The sequence below is a fragment of the Hippocampus zosterae genome, chromosome 5 (genome assembly GCF_025434085.1).
Source record: "Hippocampus zosterae strain Florida chromosome 5, ASM2543408v3, whole genome shotgun sequence".
NCBI classification, from domain to species: Eukaryota; Metazoa; Chordata; class Actinopteri; order Syngnathiformes; family Syngnathidae; genus Hippocampus; species Hippocampus zosterae.
The window spans coordinates 5276288-5296931 of NC_067455.1; the positions used below are offsets into that span (position 1 = coordinate 5276288).

A 20644-nucleotide genomic window follows, 5' to 3' on the forward strand; every position below is an offset into this window, starting at 1 on the left:
TGCGGTACAACCTGGACTGGTCACGAGCCCGTTGCAGGAAAAAATTTGACAAACACATTCATAACTCAGGGACACTCTGGACTGGTCGTAGGGCAAACAAGCATTACCACGATCTTGATTGAAGCGAAACGGACTTGTCGGAAAGTGTACGTGGCTCGACATTTCTTTCTTTTGCAAGTTTCCTAGAAGGCGGCGTTTGCGCCGTTGTGGGAGGAAACACATCGGACCTGTTTGCCATCCGACTGAACCAGCTCTTCTAATTCCCTTTCAATGCAGCGTGAGAGAAGCGCCCAGTTGACATGGTGGGCGTCCATGGGGATGGCCACGCGCAAAATACATTTGAAAGCAACTTGCGGAGTGAAAGATCCCCACTTGCGGATGCCGCTGTGGAGTGGGCACTTGGAAAGCGCCAAAATATATTTAGATTGCGTTTATGAATCGATTACGAATTATGTTTACGTCCAACTCAGAATCAGTCGTGCAGACATAAAGTCCACCAAAATCACAATATACCACCTGCGCCACACCTTAAATCTACTCCGATGGACAATTTGGATTCTTCAATGAAACCCCCACGCATGCTTTTGGAATGCGGGTGTTCCCCACTAGTTCACCGTGCTTCCCGAAACTGAAACCTCCCAAAAAAAACGTTCACTTTGGCATGATAAGATTCATTTTCGTTTTGTCTCCGTTTTTGATTCTTGGCCGTCAAGTCACCCCCGCTTTTGAACCTGAGCGTTACCCCGCCGCCCCCGCAACCTCCCTCAAACCCAGCGTACACCCGCGATGCTATGGACGCTACACCGTGCATGTGGACCGCACATCGGGACTTTTCTCTCGGTATAAACACACGATAAAACTTCTGCAAAAAGGTCCCACAAAAACAACAAGAAAAAAAAAAACCAACAAAAAAGAAAATGTTTTTGGCGTTTGTCCTTTTTCGTATAATGGCTTGCGGTTGGGGCGGGCCTCCGGCTGCGTCCAGTCTTTTTGGCTTGCCCTGGTCTCTGGGGGGGGCTCCTCAGGGACCACCGTCGTTGTAGTGCAGCGAGACGGGTCGCTCGCGCTGGACAGCGGCGGGCACGTAGGGCCAGTTATAGCCGGAGCCCGACAGCAGCATGTCGCGCAGCAGCGTCTCGATGGGCGTCTTGCCCACCAGGCGCACGAAGAAGAGCTGCTCGATGACGGGCGACGACACGATGCGCAGCGACGGCAGCCGCAGCAGCAGACGCCCGAAGCGGTTGGGCTGGCTCGGGTACTGGTTGCGCACGTACTCCTCCAGGGCGCACTGCGACTTCTCCTGGATGCTCTCCACGTGGCCCGCGTCTGACAGGCCCATCGCGTCTGCGCACAAACAGACACACACACACATGTTTTCATTCACGAAATAAAATAACAAAAATGAAAAATAAAAATAAATAATATATAATATAATAATATTCATTCATTCATTCATCTTCCGAGCCGCTTGATCCTCACTAGGGTCGCGGGGGGTGCTGGAGCCTATCCCAGCTGTCTTCGGGCAGTAGGCGGGGGACACCCTGAATTGGTTGCCAGCCAATCACAGGGCACACAGAGACGAACAACCACTCACACTCACGCTCACACCTAGGGACAATTTTTAGAGTGTTCAATCAGCCTGCCATGCATGTTTTTGGAATGTGGGAGGAAACCGGAGCACCCGGAGAAAACCCACGCAAGCCCGGGGAGAACATGTAAACTCCACACAGGGAGGCCGGAGCTGGAATCGAACCCGGTACCTCTGCACTGTGAAGCCGACGTGCTAACCACTGGACTACCGGGCCGCCCTAATATAATAATAATAATAATAAAATAAAAAAATGAAATTAAATTACGAAAGCTGACTAAAACTACATCTTATGTTCATGAAATCAACTGCAATTATAATTGTAGCAAAAATGTCCTCAGTTTTCATCCATCCATCCATTTTCCAATCCACGTACTGTATATTCGCAAGGGTCGCGGGGCGGGGTAGAGGGGGGGAGGGGGTGCTGGAGCCTATCCCAGCTGTCGTCGGGCAGTAGGCGGGGGGACACCCTGAACCGATTGCCAGCCAATCGCAGGACACACAGAGACGAACAATCATTCGCACTCGCACTCACACCTAGGGACAATTTAGAGTGTTCAATCAGCCTGCCACGCATGTTTTTTGGAATGTGGGAGGAAACCAGAGTACCCGGAGAAAACCCACGCAGGCACGGGGCAAACATGCAAACTCCACACAGGAAGTGCGAAGCCAGAATCGAACCGGACCACCGGGCTGAACCCTCTTCGAATATATGTCATTCATCTTGGTTTTGGTGCAAACAGATAAATATTTTTTTAAAATATGGTTGCACAGGGGGCGGCCCGGTAGTCCAGTGGTTAGCACGTCGGCTTCACAGTGCAGAGGTACCGGGTTCGATTCCAGCTCCGGCCTCCCTGTGTGGAGTTTGCATGTTCTCCCCGGGCCTGCGTGGGTTTTCTCCGGGTGCTCCGGTTTCCTCCCACATTCCAAAAACATGCGTGGCAGGCTGATTGAACACTCTGAATTGTCCCTAGGTGTGAGTGTGAGTGCGAATGGTTGTTCGTTTCTGTGTGCCCTGTGATTGGCTGGCAACTGATCCAGGGTGTCCCCCGCCTACTGCCCGAAGACGGCTGGGATAGGCTCCAGCACCCCCCGCGACCCTAGTGAGGATTAAGCGGTCCAGAAAACGGTTGGATGGAGGGTTGCATAGGGGCAGCCCTGGGTGATGAAGGTCAGCGTGCAGCGGTTAGGGCAGTTTTTTAGTGCTTGTTGTTTTAATCGTCCGGCTGTAGCTGATGTTGTGCTACAAGCGATTTGATGTTTGTGAATGTCGACGGCACTCGAAGCACTCCGGCCCTCGACATGTGACTTACACCTCTCGCCTCGCACTCTTCCCACCCCCACCGCGCAGCTGAGAGAAATCGGGTAGGGAGGGTTACGTTGCACACTACGCTTTTCACACCCTCGGTGTCGGGATCGGGGGTGGGGGCCGTGGGGGGGGAAGAGGGCATTAGAGATTTGGTGCCGTGTGAAGTCCAAACAAAGACGCTTTTTTTTTTTTCCCCCTCTCTCTTTTCGCCCGTGACCCCCGCATGAACCCTCGTGTTTCTTCCATTGCTTGGTTTGAACCTGTCAGCTTGCATCGGAGCTCCTTTTTGTCACCCTGGCCTTTGATGTAACCCCCCCCCCCAAAAAATATAGCGTGTCAAGCTGTGTGAATCACTGCCTTGCTTTTCTGCTACTCAGAGGACAGCTGGACTGTTTTTGTGTGTGTGTGTGTGTGTGTGTGTGTGTGTGTGTGTGTGTGCGCGTGCGGCGGACGGCCGCGTTCGTGACAAAGCGGCGGAGATTAGTCAAGCTGTCCTCCGCCGCCCAAAAAAGCGGCTTCGCGTGCCGAAGCGACAGCTCTGCGGGCACTCTGGCGTTTCCGCGCCAAGCGGCGCAGACAAGGTGGCGGAGCACGGAGAGGGCGCGGCGGAGACGTCGTTCACCAAAACGAGCGTCGGGAATTCCCATTTGAACAACAGCTGGAACGAGCGGCGCGGCGCTCGACTCCGTCACGAATTTTTGTTTATTGGTGTAGTCAAGAAGTTCAAAACAACTATCGTCCAACTATTGTTTTCTGCGTTGTGGCCAAAGTCTCGGTTGCTTTAGCGCCATCCTGTGGTATCCTGATGTCAATGAATGATGTTGATGTGGGGAGGAGCGTTATTTCCTTAGACCATCGTCCAGTCTCCTTAAAAAAAATATATCCAGTCATACCTCGGTTTTCGAGCATAATCCGTTGCAGAAGGCTTTTCGAAAAGCAATTTGTTTGAAATCCGAAAATATTTTATGAGCCCGTGATTTGGGGCTAATACACTTTGCAGAAATAACATGAAAACAGTCAGATTTGCATAAATCACGAGGAAGCGTCACTTCCTCGTGTAAGGATGCCGAAAGGGGTCAAGAGAGTGAAAAACAGTTTTCGGTCATAATCAGACGTGTAAAAATCTCAGCGTTTCTGGTCGAAAACCGATTTGGTCGAGAACAGAGACGTTCGAAAACCGAGGTTTGACTGGATATGTGTTTTGAGAACCGGCAAGGAACTATGTTGAAGTGTGGGGTGGCAGCTTCATTTGATAAAAAGTCGCTCTCTTATGCCGGTTTTGCAAACACTTGCCGCTGTTAGCAAAATAAAGTTTTGGCAGTTGAACAATGTTCGAAAAGTGTTTGTGAACGTGTTAGCAAGCTACATCGGCACGCCTTCGTAGCTCGGTGAGAAACAGGCTTCATGCAACAACAGAATTTGCCGGAAGCCAAAGGGAAGTCGGAGAAGATATGGATGAAGAAGAAGAAGGAGTAGAATTCGCGCCCCCCCCCCCCCCCCCCCAACTTGAGAGTAAGACGTCGGCGTCGACCATTAAAAGAGAACAGAAGAAGAAACCGCAATAAAGCAACCAGGAATGTATCTTTGGCCACAATGTGACTTGGGATTCGAGTTATGTCGGAAAGCCGTTTTAAACACAAAAGAAAAAGTTGTCCATGGTTAGAGTTTGACATTTTGTCCAACCGGAACTCATTGGCTGCCATCAAGATGCCCGCGCACCACCTTGTGTGTGTTTGGGGAGGCAGAGCATTAAATTCTGAATGGAGCACACACACCCGTGATTTAAGGAACGGGGATTTGGGTACGAATCCGAGCTCTATTGCCATTTTGGAAAAAAAAAACCCCAGATGTGATTTATAACTCGAGACCACTTTTTATGTTTTGTTTTTCCTTCTTCATGATGCATTTTTGGACTGGTGAAAAATACGGTCGGCCAACTTTCACACTCGCGCTCACACCTGTGGACAATGTCAAGTCTTCCATCAGCCTCACATGTCTGCATTTTGCCAGGAGAGGCGGGATTGGTCGCCGGCAAATGACAGGAAGCTTTGTATCCTGTGTTTCTGTGTGTGTGTGTGTGTGTGTGTGCGTGCGCATAAGTCACATGGCGAGCTGAGGGCGACAGGGGGTAACCATGTAGGTCACGGCGGCCGATCCGCCACTATACATAATTTAACTTGTGAGATGGGCGGGGGGCGGGGGGGGGGTGACTCAATAATAAATGGGATCAGGGAGGAAGCAAGATTTACATTGCATGGGGGAAGGTGGCGAGGGGTGGAGGGGGGGGGGGTCACAGGGGTTTGGGGGGGTCTCTTCTGTTAACTTGTTCACATCATGATCTCCCGGCGAGGTGTCTGGGTTGTGACAGCACCGTCGGAGGCGACCGCAGCAAAGTGACCAAAGCGGTCAGCGTCAAAGCGAGGCACAACAAAAGCCCGACGACGCGGCCGACGGGAAACGCCGCGCGGGGTTCATCCCATGAATATCATTTTTGTTTTTGCCGTTTCTTAGGGCTCCTCCGTAGCTCGTTACGCGGATAAAGTCATGTGTGCGCCCTCTGAAAAAGAACAAACATGCCAAGAGCGATCAAAAAAACAAACAAACTGAGGTGTCATATAAAACTCCGGTTTCCTCATTTAAAAAAAAAAAAACACGTATGGCAGGTTAATGGAGCACTCGAAATTGTCCCGAGGTGTGATTGTGAACACGAATGGTTGTTCGTCTCTGTGTGCCCTGCGATTGGCTGGCAACCGGTTCAGGGTGTCAGAATTATGATATGAGGTTCTAATTATGGGCGGCCCAGTAGGCCAGTGGTTAGCACGTCGGCTTCTCAGTGCAGAGGTACCGGGTTCGATTCCAGCTCTGGAACTCCCTGTGTGGGGTTTGCATGTTCTGCCCGGGCCTGCGTGGCTTTTCTCCGGGTGAACGCACACCCCATGGGGCGGCCGGTTAGTCCAGTGGTTAGCACGTCGGCTTCTCAGTGCAGAGGTACCGGGTTCGATTCCAGCTCTGGAACTCCCTGTGTGGGGTTTGCATGTTCTGCCCGGGCCTGCGTGGCTTTTCTCCGGGTGAACGCACACCCCATGGGGCGGCCGGTTAGTCCAGTAGTTAGCACGTCGGCTTCTCAGTGCAGAGGTACCGGGTTCGATTCCAGCTCTGGAACTCCCTGTGTGGGGTTTGCATGTTCTGCCCGGGCCTGCGTGGGTTTTCTCCGGGTGAACGCACACCCCATGGGGCGGCCGGGTAGTCCAGTGGTTAGCACGTCGGCTTCTCAGTGCAAAGGTACCGGGTTCGATTCCAGCTCTGGAACTCCCTGTGTGGGGTTTGCATGTTCTCCCCGGGCCTGCGTGGGTTTTCTCCGGGTGCTCCGGTTTCCCCCCACATTCCAAAAAACATGCATGGCAGGCTGATTGGACGCTCTAAATTGTCCCTAGGTGTGAGTGTGAGCATGGATGGTTGTTCGACTCTGTGTGCCCTGCGATTGGCTGGCAACTGATTCAGGGTGTCACCCGTCTACTGCCCGAAGACGGCTGGGATAGGCTCCAGCGCCCCCCGCTGCCCTAGTGAGGATTAAGCGGTTCGGAAAATGGATGGATGGATGGATGGAGGGTTCTAATTATTGACCGGTCCGCCTCTCACCTTTAATTTGACATCTGATGGAGGTACAGGCTAAAGTTAAGCGCTTAATTGTGCCATTTTATGATGGGCTTTTGTGATATTTCGGAGTGGCAATAGCATAACTGCATTTTGTCACACTGGGAGCCGTTTCTAATATTTTGGGGAGCAAATGACACTCCCTATTTCATCACGGTCTTAAAGCAGCTGCCTTCTAATTTCTAACTTTAATGACAAAGTGAAAGTGGAAATTTCTGGTGCGGCCGAGCTAAAGAAAAATAAGCAGATGCTCACCCCGCGATTTTTTTTGGGGGGGGGGGGGTGTATGGCTCAGCCCGTCATTATTTCCTCCACTCACCGGACGTGAAGAGCACGATGGACTTGAGGCAGGAGTACTCAGCCGTGTCCACTTGGAGCGCCTTGAGCTTCTCCACCTGCTCCTGGAAGACGCGGATGTGGTCCATGAAGGCCACCACGCGCTCGGCCGACATGGGCGAGGCGTGCAGGCCGGCCGCCGCCAGCAGGGGCGCCACGTGCAGCGGCATGGAGCACTGCGCCGCGTTCAGGACGAACAGCTCGCTCCACGACATGCGCAGCAGCGCCACCTAGGAACAAGGCAACCCTCATTACAGTCAGCCGCCAAAAGGTGAAAGACAAGAGAGCGACACGATCGCTAAATATTGATTTTTTTCAATATACAGTTACCTCTACTTATGAAATGAATTGGTTCTGAAAGAAATGTTGTAACTAGAAAAGTTTGTAAGTCGAGACGCATTTTCAATGTAAATGCCCTGATCCGTTCCAAGCCCGCCAAATTCAGACAATTGTTTTCGAAAGCATAAAAAGGCATCAAAATATGTAACACATACATGTTACAATTAAACTATTGCACAATAAATGAGAGTTGTGCAACATGTAAAAAACAAAGAATGGAGTGAAGAATAAAAAAGATTTTATAAAATCAATTTTCATATTCTCTCTCAGAAGTGTTTTTTGCCTGGCGTTTTAAACAACCGATCCAAGGACGTTTGCTTTTGTCGGCTTTTAACAATCCTTCGAAAATGTCCAAGGCAAACATCAGCATAGTGAGCGATCGCCCAATCGGTGATTCACGTTCAGAATGTTCTCTTGGCCCGAAAACTTTTTAACTTTTATCTTGACCACATTGTGTCCCAAATAAAGTTTCATATTTTGACAATAAAGACCGGAAAAATTGTCTCAACGATGACTTGAAAGAGAAAATGGAGGAAGGAAGTGAGACGCGCACGCACCTGATCCATGAGCTGCAGGTCAGGGAAGAAGGGGATGTTCTTGGCCCACTCCACGGCGCTGAAGAGCAGACGGGCGGCCAGCTCGCAGATGTTCTCGATGCCCATCAGGTTGTTGCCCTGCATGCACTGGGCGCCGTAACGCGACGTCGGGTACGGCTCGGCGCGCAGCAGCAGCGAGATGAAGCCCGACAGGTAGGGCTGGCTGTTGTACGGGTCGGCGCCGTTGCTCAGGTACTGGCCTGGGCTGCTTTGAGAGTTGGACGTGCGTCCTCGCTGGACGGCTGAGGGACGAAGCGGGGACCAAGTGGTCAGATTCGGGCGCGATGAACAAACACACGGTAAGAAAAACGTCAACAATTTCAGCTTGAAAAATCTGTTTTGAAGAAATGTGAGTAAACGTCAGGCTCACTAAGCGCTTCACTGTTCTCCCACTCATACGTTCTTTATCCTCTGCCAAGAACAATGAATGAGGTTCTTGGTGTGAGCAGACCCGCACGTGCTGGGAAATGTTTCGACCTCGAGGCTCGGCCTTCAAACCGATGCAGATGATGGCAAGTGTTCGGAAAACACCTGTTCGTTGGTCTTGTGTTACAGGGGGATTTCTGGTGAGAGGGTGGGGGTGTGGGGGGGGGGGGTCGGTGGGACTGAAACACAGCTGCGCAAAGTCAAACCGATGCGACAAGAGCGCAGCAGCTTTTAAACTTCTTGGAAGGAGAAGTTTCCTGATGGTGGAGGACCAGCCGGACGCCGTCTTCCAGGAACTAAAAGGGCACCTCCGGTCCAAACGAGGACACCGGGCCGTGTTAAAGCGCCACTTTTAAGAACCCTGCGTAACTATGGGACCTTGAGTTGTCGGCTTCAAAGTCATCGAAACGCCTGGTTTGCTCCATAACATGAACAATACTGATGTCCTGGGGGGGGGGGGGGGTCCAGCCAGGACCGCTTCTGGCTTGCAAGAACAACACATTTGACCCAAGCAATCCTGAAAGCTAAATTAGCAGTTCCATAGGCTTGCTTGAACCATCTCTGGTTTAAAAAAAAAAAAAAAAAGACAATAAAAAGCAACTTCCGGAGTTTTGCTTTTTTGACCAAAGGACAATAAAGATTGTTTTTAAAGCAACTATACGTAATAATTTGAAACCGTTTTGAACTGACACTCCCACGGCGACTGCTGATTGCTGACTTTGCGTTATCAGCCAGAACGCCTTTTAGCATCGACGCTGAAGGTCGTGCTCAGTCATTCAAGTGTAAAATAATCCATCGGGCAGCAGTAACAGCTTCTTCCTCGGGGCTGCTTTTCGCTGCCGTTTGGAACACGTCCTTCCACGTGCTAAACGGCTGCCGTCATTTCACACACAAATACAATTAAAAAAATAATAATAATAAAAAAATAATCTAAATAATTGGACTCCGCGACCAGTCGCGCGGCTCACGATTGAGTGCGAGCAATGAATTGTCTCTCATATGGGTGAGTGGTTAATCTCGCAGACTGAGGAGAATCCACTCGACCGCTGGAAAGCGTCACTGAGAGGCCACGCGAGAAGCGGAAAGAGAGCTCCTTTTCTTCGCCATATAAAAAAACAAACGGTGTCCTTTCTGCCACTGAGTTCATGGAACCTCCTTCCTGCTAAGCCATCTTAAGAAAAAAAAGAAGAAATAAAGTGAAATGATGACATGCCAGCTTGTAGTTGTTTGAAAGTTTCGAATGACCATATTAGTCATGCTAATTTACATTAGCCTGTATATTGCATTCTCCATTATATGTTAGCATTAAGCTAATGGACCTGGAACTGGAAAGAAAAAAAATCAGAATACTCGATTCACAAAAAAGATGGAGATGTGGCATTCGAAGAGTCAGGAGGGGGCGCCACGATACGCACAGACAAGAGAAAGCATCGCGTGCGCAACTTTAATTTTATTTTTAAATTTTTGGCTGCGAGGGTGCTGTTGCCTGCGTCTCTCAGACTTTGATGAGGCACTTCCTGAATTAATTAGTAAAGCGAGTGGCTGACTGTGATTCACGCTATGCTCACACACACACACACACACACACACACACACACACACACACACACTCACTCACACTCCAAGACGGCTATTTTTATACACGCTCGACCAAAACACGCTCGTCAGCTTGGAGTAGTGCCACTTGTCACGTCGTTTGTTTTCAAGTGCACGCAAACATGCCGGACCTTAGTCACCCAAATGTCAGAGCGCGCACTAGGAAGATCAAATTGAAATCAAATCGACGGAAAGAAAACGCAAATATGGTCATGAAGGGAAAATCTGAAAAAAAAAAAGCTTTTCAATGACACCTAATTACTAGATAGGGATTTTTTATACAGCGTCAAGGATCTGGAACGATAAAACGACAAATAGGTAATGTAGTCAACAGACTCCAACTAGATCAATAGCTGTGTTGGGAATACGGCTAAAACAGTCAACAGAGGGCAACTAATTAAATGGATGTCCTATCCCGGATTGCAAAAGACATTCCGAGAAAAATAATAAATACTGAACAAATCAATGATGATAACGTTAGGCTCTGGGATCGCTATGTATTTTTTAGGGAGGGGTGGGGCTAAGATTGCTTCATATGTAGTTGAACGGCCGGGCACCGTTGGCTTTATAATAATAATAATAATAATAATAATAATTCAAAGGGTTTCCTTCTTCAGACTTCAAACCAGGAAGAAGAAACTGAAAGGGAGCATTTGAGAAGGGGCGCACGGGGTTAAGTGTCGGAATTTGTCACAGGCTACAAAAGCGAGCTAACAACGGTTAGCGTCCTAGCGGTGGGATACAGTTCAGAGAACCCCCCCACTCCATCTGTCCCCACCCTGCTACGACGTGCCCTCATTGGGACTTTGGCCCTGGCTGTGTCTGCTCTGAATGTTTTACTTTTGCTTGACCTATATTCCGCACCGCTGTTGGCTCAATATGGGTCACGCACGGGAGGCGACCGGGCGAGTATCCCCACTGCGCCCGCCGCTTCAATTTGGGGATGAACACATTCCCACATAGATTCGGGTCGTTCCTTGCGTTTGTTTCGCTTTTCTCACATCTGTATTCCAAAAACGAAACGAGCAGTCCAAACAGCTAAACATTAACTTCCCTGTTCAAACAATAGGGGGGAGAAGAAAGACAGAGCTCAACAGCAGCAGAAGCAAAAACAAACAAACAAATGAAAAAAACCCCCAAAAAAGCCCGAGGCTCAGTGCTCAATCTCGTCCCATTTAAATGTCAAGCATGACCAAATAAAACGACAAGAGCCTGGTGAGTCTCTTGATGCGAAATGGAAAAACTCCAAAGTGACCCGGCTGTGAAAAGCACACAAAGAGGCTGAGTTCAGAGCCCTGGGGAACCTCACGCCATCCACTTGACAGCACTGGTGGTCTCCAGTTCAGTCACCCCACTTCATCTCGGATTCTGGCTTTGCAGTCCTGCTATTTGGGGGACTTTCTTGCCGGGGGGTGGGGACAGTGTGTAACTACTATATTATTTTGCCGCAACTTTATTTTGGATGTAATTCCACCGTCGACCACCATGGCATATTATTAACTTAAATATTACAATCATGACAACATTTCAAATCCTGGCATGAGCTTCCCCATCGAGTTGTCAAACTAATTTATTCTTCTTCTTATTTTTTTTTAATATAATCGTAGTTTAATAAATTGATCTTCACAGCACAATACCTCAAATGTTTGCTCTAAAGGGCGACATTTGGAAGCCTGGCATGAGTATCTTTCTTACTTTGGTTTCCCATCTAGTCGTCATGCCATCTTTTTGCTTCATATCCTCCTGTTTTATCTTGTTAATTTGCACATCATAATAACTCAGAGGTATTATTAAAAGTGGGCGGCCCGGTAGTCCAGTGGTTAGCACGTTGGCTTCACAGTGCAGAGGTACCGGGTTCGATTCCAGCTCCGGCCTCCCTGTGTGGAGTTTGCATGTTCTCCCCGGGCCTGCGTGGGTTTTCTCCGGGTGCTCCGGTTTCCTCCCACATTCCAAAAATATGCATGGCAGGCTGATTGAACACTCTAAATTGTCCCTAGGTGTGAGTGTGAGCGTGGATGGTTGTTCGTCTATGTGTGCCCTGCGATTGGCTGGCAACCGATTCAGGGTGTCCCCCGCCTACTGCCCGGAGACAGCTGGGATAGGCTCCAGCACCCCCCGCGACCCTCGTGAGGATCAAGCGGCTCGGATGATGAATGAATGAATATTATTAAAAGTACCCATAAAGATACAATTTTTGAAGCCCAGTGTGAGTGTTGATGTTTGTTACTTTGGCTTCCTGTCTAGTGGTCATGCCAACTTTTTGTTTGCTTGCCTGATGTCTTTGTCCAGTTCTCGCGGGCAAATGAAAAACGGGGCAGGAAAAACAACCCTGCCTCGACGGCCCACGCCGCTGAAGACACGCCTTCGCTCCCGAGTTTCGATGCCTTCCAACGATATGAAGAGGCCAGACAAGCCTCTCGAGGCGGGTGGCAAGGAGAAGAAATTCCAATCTTCTCCACGAGAGAAGGTCATTAAATTTTTAGCGTGTCGACTGGAAAAGTCAAGGCGATATCAATCCAAACACTCGCACACTCAAATTCGTCGCACTTTGCAGCTGACAAACGCCTGCCGTCTTTATGCAGATGGCTGCCCTGGGGGAGGTTCTGGTCTACACGTGGCTTGATGGCTGGCCAAAGCAGCAAAATATTCCTGGAAGATCAATGGTGGGAAATGAGAGTGGGAAATACTTGTTGACTGTACTCTGGTACATTTTTCACATCTCTGTACTTTTATAGTATATATTTTTTATCCTGATCGTTTTACCTTTGACCAGAGAGCGTTCCATTCATCGTTTCAGTCAAAACGTAAGCTAAGGACGTTTCTCAACATAAAGTTTTGGGACTTCATCATCTATGCACCAGAATATCACCGAAAGCTTTAGAGAATCTAGAGAAAAATCTTTGAATGGAAGCGGCACGGTCCACAAACCAACAATGAAAACCCGCGACCTTTGAACCCTTCAGCGGCAGTGCAATAATAGCCGGTCGTCGTCATTGTGTTAAGGATATTGCCACGAAACTGAAAACTGAAAACGCTACGATGCAAAGTGAAAACCCTGTTAACTGCATCCCAGAAACCGCCGCTGGCTTCTGTAGGCTCGAGCTCGTCTGAGACGAACTGCAAAGTGGGAAAACGTGCTGTGGTCTGACGAGTCCACGATTCGAATTGGTTTGGGAACTCGTGGATGTTGCGTCGTCTGGGCCAAAGAGGAAAAGAGCCATTCAGATTGTAACCAGTGCCAAGTTCAAAAGCAAAAGTATAGGACAATCTTAGTGCTTGCCGGTTGTGCCGTTTCAGCAGCGCACGCTTGCTTGATCAGCGTTTCTATTTCCTGTAATGTCAGCGCTATTCAACTGTTGCCGCGGAACTGTCACAGGGCACTTGGTTTCTGCCCCATGGGGCGAGTGTGTTGTTTTTTTGACAAACCCAAACAATTCATCTAAAAACACTGAGAAACATTCAATATTCATTTTCCATGAAAAATGGGAGGAAACTGTGGCGAAAAAAAAAATCCCCTTAAAAATCTGAAAAACCCAAATTGTAAAAGATATTGAAAAAAAATAATCTGTCATTATGCAACTCCGCAGATGCCAAACTGCGAATATGCAGGGGTCAACTAGTTGTAAGCTGTAATATCACCAATCACCACTAGATGTCTTAGTTGCGCCTCCACTGAGTATTTTACTGCCCCTCTACGATGTGGTAGGCTTCGTATTTTTGGGCGGATTTGTAATGAGCCAGCAGAGTCGTACCTGAATAAAAATGACATTTGAGTAAGTTTATTTTTGGAGAAAAAAAATGTACAAAATGAGTTGTTACGCCTATTGTTTTTTTTTTTTTGTTCTGCAATTTTGTCCTGTCCTTGAAAATTTCATTCGGAAAAATGAAATAGTTTGAGAACAAGTATTTTGCACAGATAAACATTTTTTTTTTGGTCCATAATCAAAGTGGCACATTTTTTCCAACATCTGGTTGGGAAGTGTGTGCTCCAATTTGACAGCCGCTAAGATTTTCTTAGTTTATTATGTTTGTGTTTATGGTTATTTTATTAATTTTTTCACAGCTGCAGGTAAAGCGCTACATGAACAAAGTTGACATGAGTTGAGTACTTTCAGCCACCTTGTGTACAATACGCACCAACAGTGCGAGACTTGGTTACAAGTCTCGAGTGCCAAGTCGATTCATGACGTCATTGTATTAATCGACTTCAAGCGAATGTCTTCAAGTAAGCGTCGACTACAAAAATAACAACGAGAACAAAAATCAGGAGTAGTTGAAGCCCTGCCATCTGCGGTCATCTGCCGCCGCTAGCGCCTCGCTTCAATTTGACGTGCATGTCGCCGTGAAATAATCGTGGCGCCGCGCTCCAATATTCATGTTGACATTGTCTGTTTTCCATGAAAGACTTTCAGTTTAAAAGTGTGCTTCCTGTTCGGCAACACATCTATTTCTCCTCGGGGGTGTTGGCGTCCGACAGAGAGCGAGTGTCGATAAACACCAAACACTGGGACGGCAAAGAGGATTTCGAGACAGACATTAATCCCGCTGACCTCAAATGCACCAGAACCCCCCCCCCCTTTTTTTTTAAATTAAAAAAATCACTTCACAGAAGATACATTTAAAATATTTAGGAAATTATCAATTGCTCCTTACAACTGGTAAAAGTTTGTTGAAAAAAAAATTCTATCTGTGGGTGTGCGTGTCTAATTGCAAATGGTGACTTGCCAATGTTTGATTTTGAATTGTAAAAATGATCACTCAATCTTTTTTTTTTTTTTTAAATGGCGCAGTCTTTTCACTTTTCATTTCACGGCTCCCGTTCGATTTTTGATCACCAGATTCTGGCTGATTTTATTTATTTTGATTGATTTTTTTTCTCCTTGTATTTGAAACCACGCAGCTGATCAGGAGATTCCCTCAGGGACAAGCATGACCGAGGTCATGTGGCTTGTGCACAATGATCGAGATCTTGAACGCGCAGTGCATGACCTCGAAAGCAGGAGGGAGCATTTCAGGTGACACCTCGCTCGCCTATGAATGAGGGCTGGAAAAAAAAAAAAAGAAAAAAGAGGCAGCTGTCTCTTTAAGAGGCACTTCCGAGGCGTCCTTGGGCGACCCTTGCCAACACTTGGTGTCAAACTGGCAGCCCTGGAGCCGATCGAGGCCCAACCCCCCCCCCCCCCCCCCCCCCGCCAAAAAACAAAACAAAAACTTACATCTCGTTTTTTGCGAAACATAAATGTTTCCTTTTATAGCACTTATGCGAAGGCAGGATAAAGTTAGGAGTAGCTGTAGAAAAGCCACACATGCTCGGTTCTCTCCGGGTACTCGGGGGGGTGGAAATGTGCAATAGAAAGGCAGAAGGAAGCACACTGACGCGACTTTCCACAACTTCTGAAATGGGTAATTGGTGTCAAAGGAGCACGTTGAAGTGATACGTCTTGGCTGAGGGATCTTTGTATGTCATGGGGAAAGCCAAGTTTAGCCTGGATCGTAAGTGGAAGTGATGCAAAGAGTCTTATGGTACGTTTAAAAAAAAAAATCCAATCATGTATTTTGAAGTCTGATGAGTTTGACGTGATATTCAAGTGTCATAGTGTGCACTACATTTGCGGTTTCAACTATGAGATGATAAGAAACCTTTTGAGCGGGTGTCATTTGGTTTGTTTCCAGTGTATTGAAGCTACAGTCTGTATATATACTACCCACATAAGTTTTGTGAGGTTTTGGAAATCAAAAGAAAAAAAAATATGACTGTAAAAAGAGTGCCAATTCAGAATAATAAGGACTGAAAAGAGGTGCACTTGGAGGCAAATCACCCCCCCCTCCCGCCTTTTTTCACCCAGTAACACGTTTGCTGCTACTCTGCATTTGGTGCCAAGTGACCTGTTGTTAATAGAACACAAGAGCACCGATGTAGCAACAAATGTAGCACTGATGAGGTGGCGGCGGTGTCCTCTGTTTTGATTCTCGGGCATAACAAGTGGGGGGGGGGGGCGGGGGGGGTCTGGCTGGCTATTTTCTTTTTTTTTTAAGATTTGGAATTAAAAAGTGCTGCTTATGTGTCTGTATGACAACTGACTTATTATATTGGATTTTGATTGGATACGACTTTATTGTCATACAGCACAGATGAAATTTCTTCCCTCTCAATTATATATTCATAATGTGGGGGTAAGTGGCAAACCCCCCCCCCCCCCCATAAAGTTTAAAATGCACTCAGGTGTAATTAAGCATTTAACAACCAAAACAAAAAAAACTATTTTTTTAAAACTTATGGCAGTTTGAATTAAAATCAACTTTTCTTCATAATTGAGGCTTAATCGAGAAGTCACGTGATGCTTAAAAAAAGGACATGTTGCCTTTAATAAATTCAGTTTATAAGTTGCCTGCATGTTTGTCTTATTTAATCGCTGGTTTGTTTGGGGGATTTTTTTCTCAAATATTGCAAATATGATAAACCACGGCGACATTTCACTTGCATGTGGGTGCATCGTCACACTTTTGCTTGGGTTCTGTCAAGTCTGTAAAGGCGAAAAAAAATGTTCCCTTGCTGACCTGGCAACTGCTGTACACTCAACTGACGATTTTCTTGACGTGCTCAAGTGATTGGTCGAACGGGGGGGGGGGGGGGTTGAAGGGTTAACGTCGGCGCGTTGCAAGAAACAACCAAAGAAAGAAAGAGACAGACAGACAGACAGAGCGAAAAGGCAGCTGCGTTCTGACCTTCTCTCCTCATGCCGACTTTGAGGCACTTTTTCAGGCGGCAGTACTGGCACTGGTTGCGGTGGTGCTGGTCGATGGGGCAGTCGCGGTTGCCGCGGCAGCTGTAGGACAGGTTCCGGCGCACGGAGCGCTTGAAGAAGCTCTTGCAGCCCTCGCACGTGAACTGGCCGTAGTGCTTGCCGCTCGACTTGTCCCCGCACACCATGCAGTCCACGTTGGGCAGCTTGTCCCCGGACAGCGCGTCGTTGCCCGGCGTGGAGCCGGCGGGCGTCCCGGGCGCGCCACCGCCGCCGCCGCCGCCGCCGCCTCCGCCCGGATCCTGGCCGCAAATCTGCAGCTGCGAGCCCGGCTCGGCGGAAATGCTCTCTGGCCACTGGTTTACTACCATTGCCATGCTATCCCGCGGACACTTTGAAAAAAAAAAAAAAAAAAAAGCACGAGTGAGGACAACAAAACGAGCAAACGTGGGATCGGGGTCTGTCCAAAAAAAAAAACCAAAAAAAAAAAAAAAAGACTTTCTTTATGGTTCAAAGTTCACGACAGGCGCGCAAGCGGCGAGTCATGACCGAGGAGCGTCGGATGATGTCCCGGTGCTGCTGGCCGCCGCGCACCGATCCATAAACACGTCCTCCTCGTGGAAACAGCGTCCCGGCAAGAAAAAAAACACACACACACACACAAACGAGGCCAAATGTAAAAAAAAAAAAAAAAAGAAAAATCTTCAGCACGCCGACGAGGAAAGTCCAAACGATTCACGCTGGATTTCAACACATTTGTGGCCCCCACGAGTCCGACCCACGTCCACGTCGCGGTGCTTGCACTCGTCGATGGTGGTGGCGGGGTGGCCGCCTGACGAGTGTGTGCGCGCTCTCTAGCGTGCATGCAAGTAACACAACACACGCATGTCCACCGAACGCGCGTCGCCTCCCAGAGTCCAAGCGCGTATCTGGGGAGGGGGTGGCGGGGGGGGGTGTCGTGAGTGGGATGGGTCACCGGCCGCTCGCTGGTGACCCGCCCTCCAATCACCCCGCCCCTCTCCTAGGCACGTTGACCCATATAAGGGCATAAGTGCCAAATAAGGTCAGGCTTCAAACCCGCCCCCCACCCCTCACCCTCACCCGCGACAAACGGGGGTCCGCCTGTGTCGGCCTGGGGGTTAGGGGGCCCACTGGGTCCGAGACCTCACTTCGGATTGACAGGAGACAAACTTGCTTGATTGGCAGGCAAAAAAAAAAGAAAAAGAAAAAAAAAGAAAAAGAATCGCTCGCTTGTCTATTACTATTAAATTAGTTGACACTTTAAATTTTTTGGGGGGTGGGGTGGGGGATTTGAAAATATGTCGTAATTTTTTTTTCTAATTTACATTTTTGGAAACTACTTTTTTGGGACTGATGAGTGAAATTAATCTAAATAAAAACACAGTAGAACTGCCATGCATTTTTGAAAAAGATCATTCCAAACTACTTGGGGGGGGGGGCTGGAGGAGGGGACTATGAATAGTTTTTAAAAGAGGCTAAATGACTTAAAAATGATAATCCTCTCATATACAAAAAAAAAGGTTTGTGCTTTTCTATAAACAATAACAAAAAAAATATATCGGATTGTTTTTTCTTTTGGGCGGGGGACAGTGGGGGGGGGGGCAAATGCTTGTGATTTTGTCTTGTTTTTATTAAATGAAATAATTTAATGAGAATAATGTAATCATCAAATGAAAAAAAAAACTCCTTACTCACTCCAAAAACATTCTCCACAAAATAAATTGCTCGATTAAAAAATGGGCAAATGTTCATGGTTAGGAATGACTTTTTCTTTTTCTTTTTTTAAAGCTTCAGGACTCAGAGGACAACCATGCAATTGGCTCCACTGATTGTTGAATCCTAAGTACAAAGTTCTACTTCTTTGTTAATCGTGTCTTGAAAACACTACTTTTCCAAAAAGAAGAACGACTATCAATGCGCGTTTCAAGTATTTCGAGACTCGTTAAGTGCCTTCAAATTTTTGCGTAAGCAACTCACGTCTTGCTCTGAACTTTTAAGGCGCCTGTGCACGCATAAGGGACATTTAGGACGGCATTATAAGTCAATAAAATGATCCAAACGCATTGCAGTTTGGAACGTCCTTGCAAGCAAACGAGCATGCACAGATGTCACAATGTAGGCAAATAAATACCCCTCGATGCTCCATTGGAAGCATTCGTTCATTTTCCTTTTTTTTTTTTTTTTTTTTTTTTGGAGTCCCCACAAAGAAGCCAATTTTGGATGAAAGGAGACAATCTTGCAACAACAAGCGCGCACACGGGAGCCAACAGCAAAAGGTGCCATCAGCAAACTGTTGGCCATTTGACAAAGTGTTGATGTGACTGTCTGTAAATCTCATCAACAAGAAGCTGGCGCGCCGGTGATCACTTTCGCACATTTGTCCGACGTGGAGCTGAGTGCTACTCACTTGTGTTGGCCATCTTCCTCAAATGACACCAAGTTTTCCCTCGGGAAGAGCGACTTGTAACCCGAGGTTCTTTCTTTGCTCGATGATGGTTCAGGATCATGTTGGGTGAAGTCCGATATGGCTTCAGATAGTAAAAAAAACAACAAAACAAACGATCAAACCCACCAAATGACTCAATGACGTCATGAAAAACATTTGTCGGGCATTATACAGAATATTTTTGTGGGTCCTTGAAGGAGGGGAAAATATTCTAAATCAGGGGTGTCAAACTCATTTTTTGTCGTGAGCCACTTCAAAGTTACGGCTTTCCTCGGAGGGCCGATGCAAAATCTCAACATTATTTATTATTTTGAGACATAATACAATTTAAAATGACAATTTTGAAATTTCAGGACTGATTTCAACAAGCATTGTGAAAGTTGACACACATGATTTGCCCCTGCGGGCCACATAAAATGACATGGCGGGCCGGATCTGGCCCCCGGGCCTTGACTTTGACACCCGTGTGTTCTAAATAGTCCAGTTCAAAGCACCTTGTGTTTTCTTTGTTTCGAGTACAATCTTGAAGAATTTCAGGATTATCATAATAATTCCTCAGATTATTAGTGTTGAATGAGTGGTGAGGGCGACACACTCAACAACACCTTTGATCTACTACTTCAAACCAAAATGGTTGACTTCCTGTTGGTTTGCAAAAGAGAGACTTTTTGGGTGCCTCCTGCTGTGATGGACATGCTCACCAAATTTCGTTGAGGGCTCATTATTTTTAGCATCAAAGTGTCGAAACACAACCGGAGTTGGCCCAAAAATGCTTTGAGCCAAAATGAGCGACTTCCTGCTCCATCCTGAAAGTGGCTCTTTAGATTTATTTTTTTGGGGGGGTGGGGGATCTTATGATAAATGCATATACCCAATTCATGTTTTGTTTTTTGTTTTTTTGTGTGAAAGTAAAAGAACTGGGATTGGCACAAAATGGCTGCTTCAAGCCAAAATGGATGACCCTCTGTTCAATGTTGGTGAACAGTGCTGAATACTGCTTTTTTGTAACCCAATCATGATAGAAACGCTTGTCCTCCTAATTTTGTGTCCATCGGTGAAACTGGTTGGGGGCTATCTATCATTTTTTTTTTGTTTTGTTTTAGTTTTAGTTTTTTTGCGTCAAAGTGCAAAAGGCCTAGAATTCATCCAAAATGGCTGCTTGGAGCCCAAATGGCTGACTTCCTGTTCGATTTTAGGTCGAGGTCCTTGAAACCTTTTTGGCACGTCCCGTTAAGCTTCATACGTCCGCCCAATTTGGTTTCCTGAGGTGAAAGTGGTGTCGGGGGCTGATATTCTGAAAGCTTGTTGCATCCCTTGTTGGCGATGCTCTTCCATTGTGCGAGCGCACACAAAACTTCTTGTCAGAGGAGCGTCTCTGCAAGCATAAAAAAAAAAAGGCCACAAAGCCATGAAGCCCCCTTTGGGGGTCCTGGAGTGAAGCTGCCCAGAGGCCATAAAGTTGGCCCGGCGCTCAACTTAATTGCTGTCACATGTAACCTTACCTGGCGGTCAATTAGCCCCCCGACTTACTATTAGGGGGATTCCAGTGTGGCCTACTGACCAAGTGCGCCTCTTGAGGGGCTTTTCAGG

General features: G+C 47.4%; 1 protein-coding gene and 1 long non-coding RNA gene across 2 annotated transcripts; one reads left to right on the forward strand and one right to left on the reverse strand.

Annotated features, from left to right (window-relative positions):
* Positions 1-449: 449 nt before the first annotated feature.
* On the reverse strand, positions 450-17522 carry nr2f5 (nuclear receptor subfamily 2, group F, member 5). The gene is made up of 4 exons (XM_052065227.1): positions 16571-17522; positions 7784-8064; positions 6871-7117; positions 450-1344 (listed from the first exon to the last, which is right to left on the reverse strand). Exons 1-4 carry the CDS (start codon positions 16962-16964, stop codon positions 1022-1024), a joined length of 1245 nt encoding a protein of 414 aa, XP_051921187.1. The 5' UTR covers positions 16965-17522; the 3' UTR covers positions 450-1021.
* On the forward strand, positions 3650-6700 carry LOC127600693 (uncharacterized). The gene is made up of 2 exons (XR_007962396.1): positions 3650-5738; positions 6180-6700. It is a non-coding gene; the product is annotated as an uncharacterized LOC127600693 (long non-coding RNA).
* Positions 17523-20644: the final 3122 nt, after the last annotated feature.

Excerpts from the sequence above, each read along its gene's own strand:
- nr2f5 (XM_052065227.1), bottom strand. The coding sequence starts at position 16,964 with ATGGCAATGGTAGTAAACCAGTGGCCAGAGAGCATTTCCGCCGAGCCG. Across the intron at positions 8,065-16,570 it reads AGTCGGCATGAGGAGAGAAG|CCGTCCAGCGAGGACGCACG; the intron begins GTCAGAACGCAG and ends TTCGTCCCTCAG. Across the intron at positions 7,118-7,783 it reads ACCTGCAGCTCATGGATCAG|GTGGCGCTGCTGCGCATGTC; the intron begins GTGCGTGCGCGT and ends CCTTGTTCCTAG.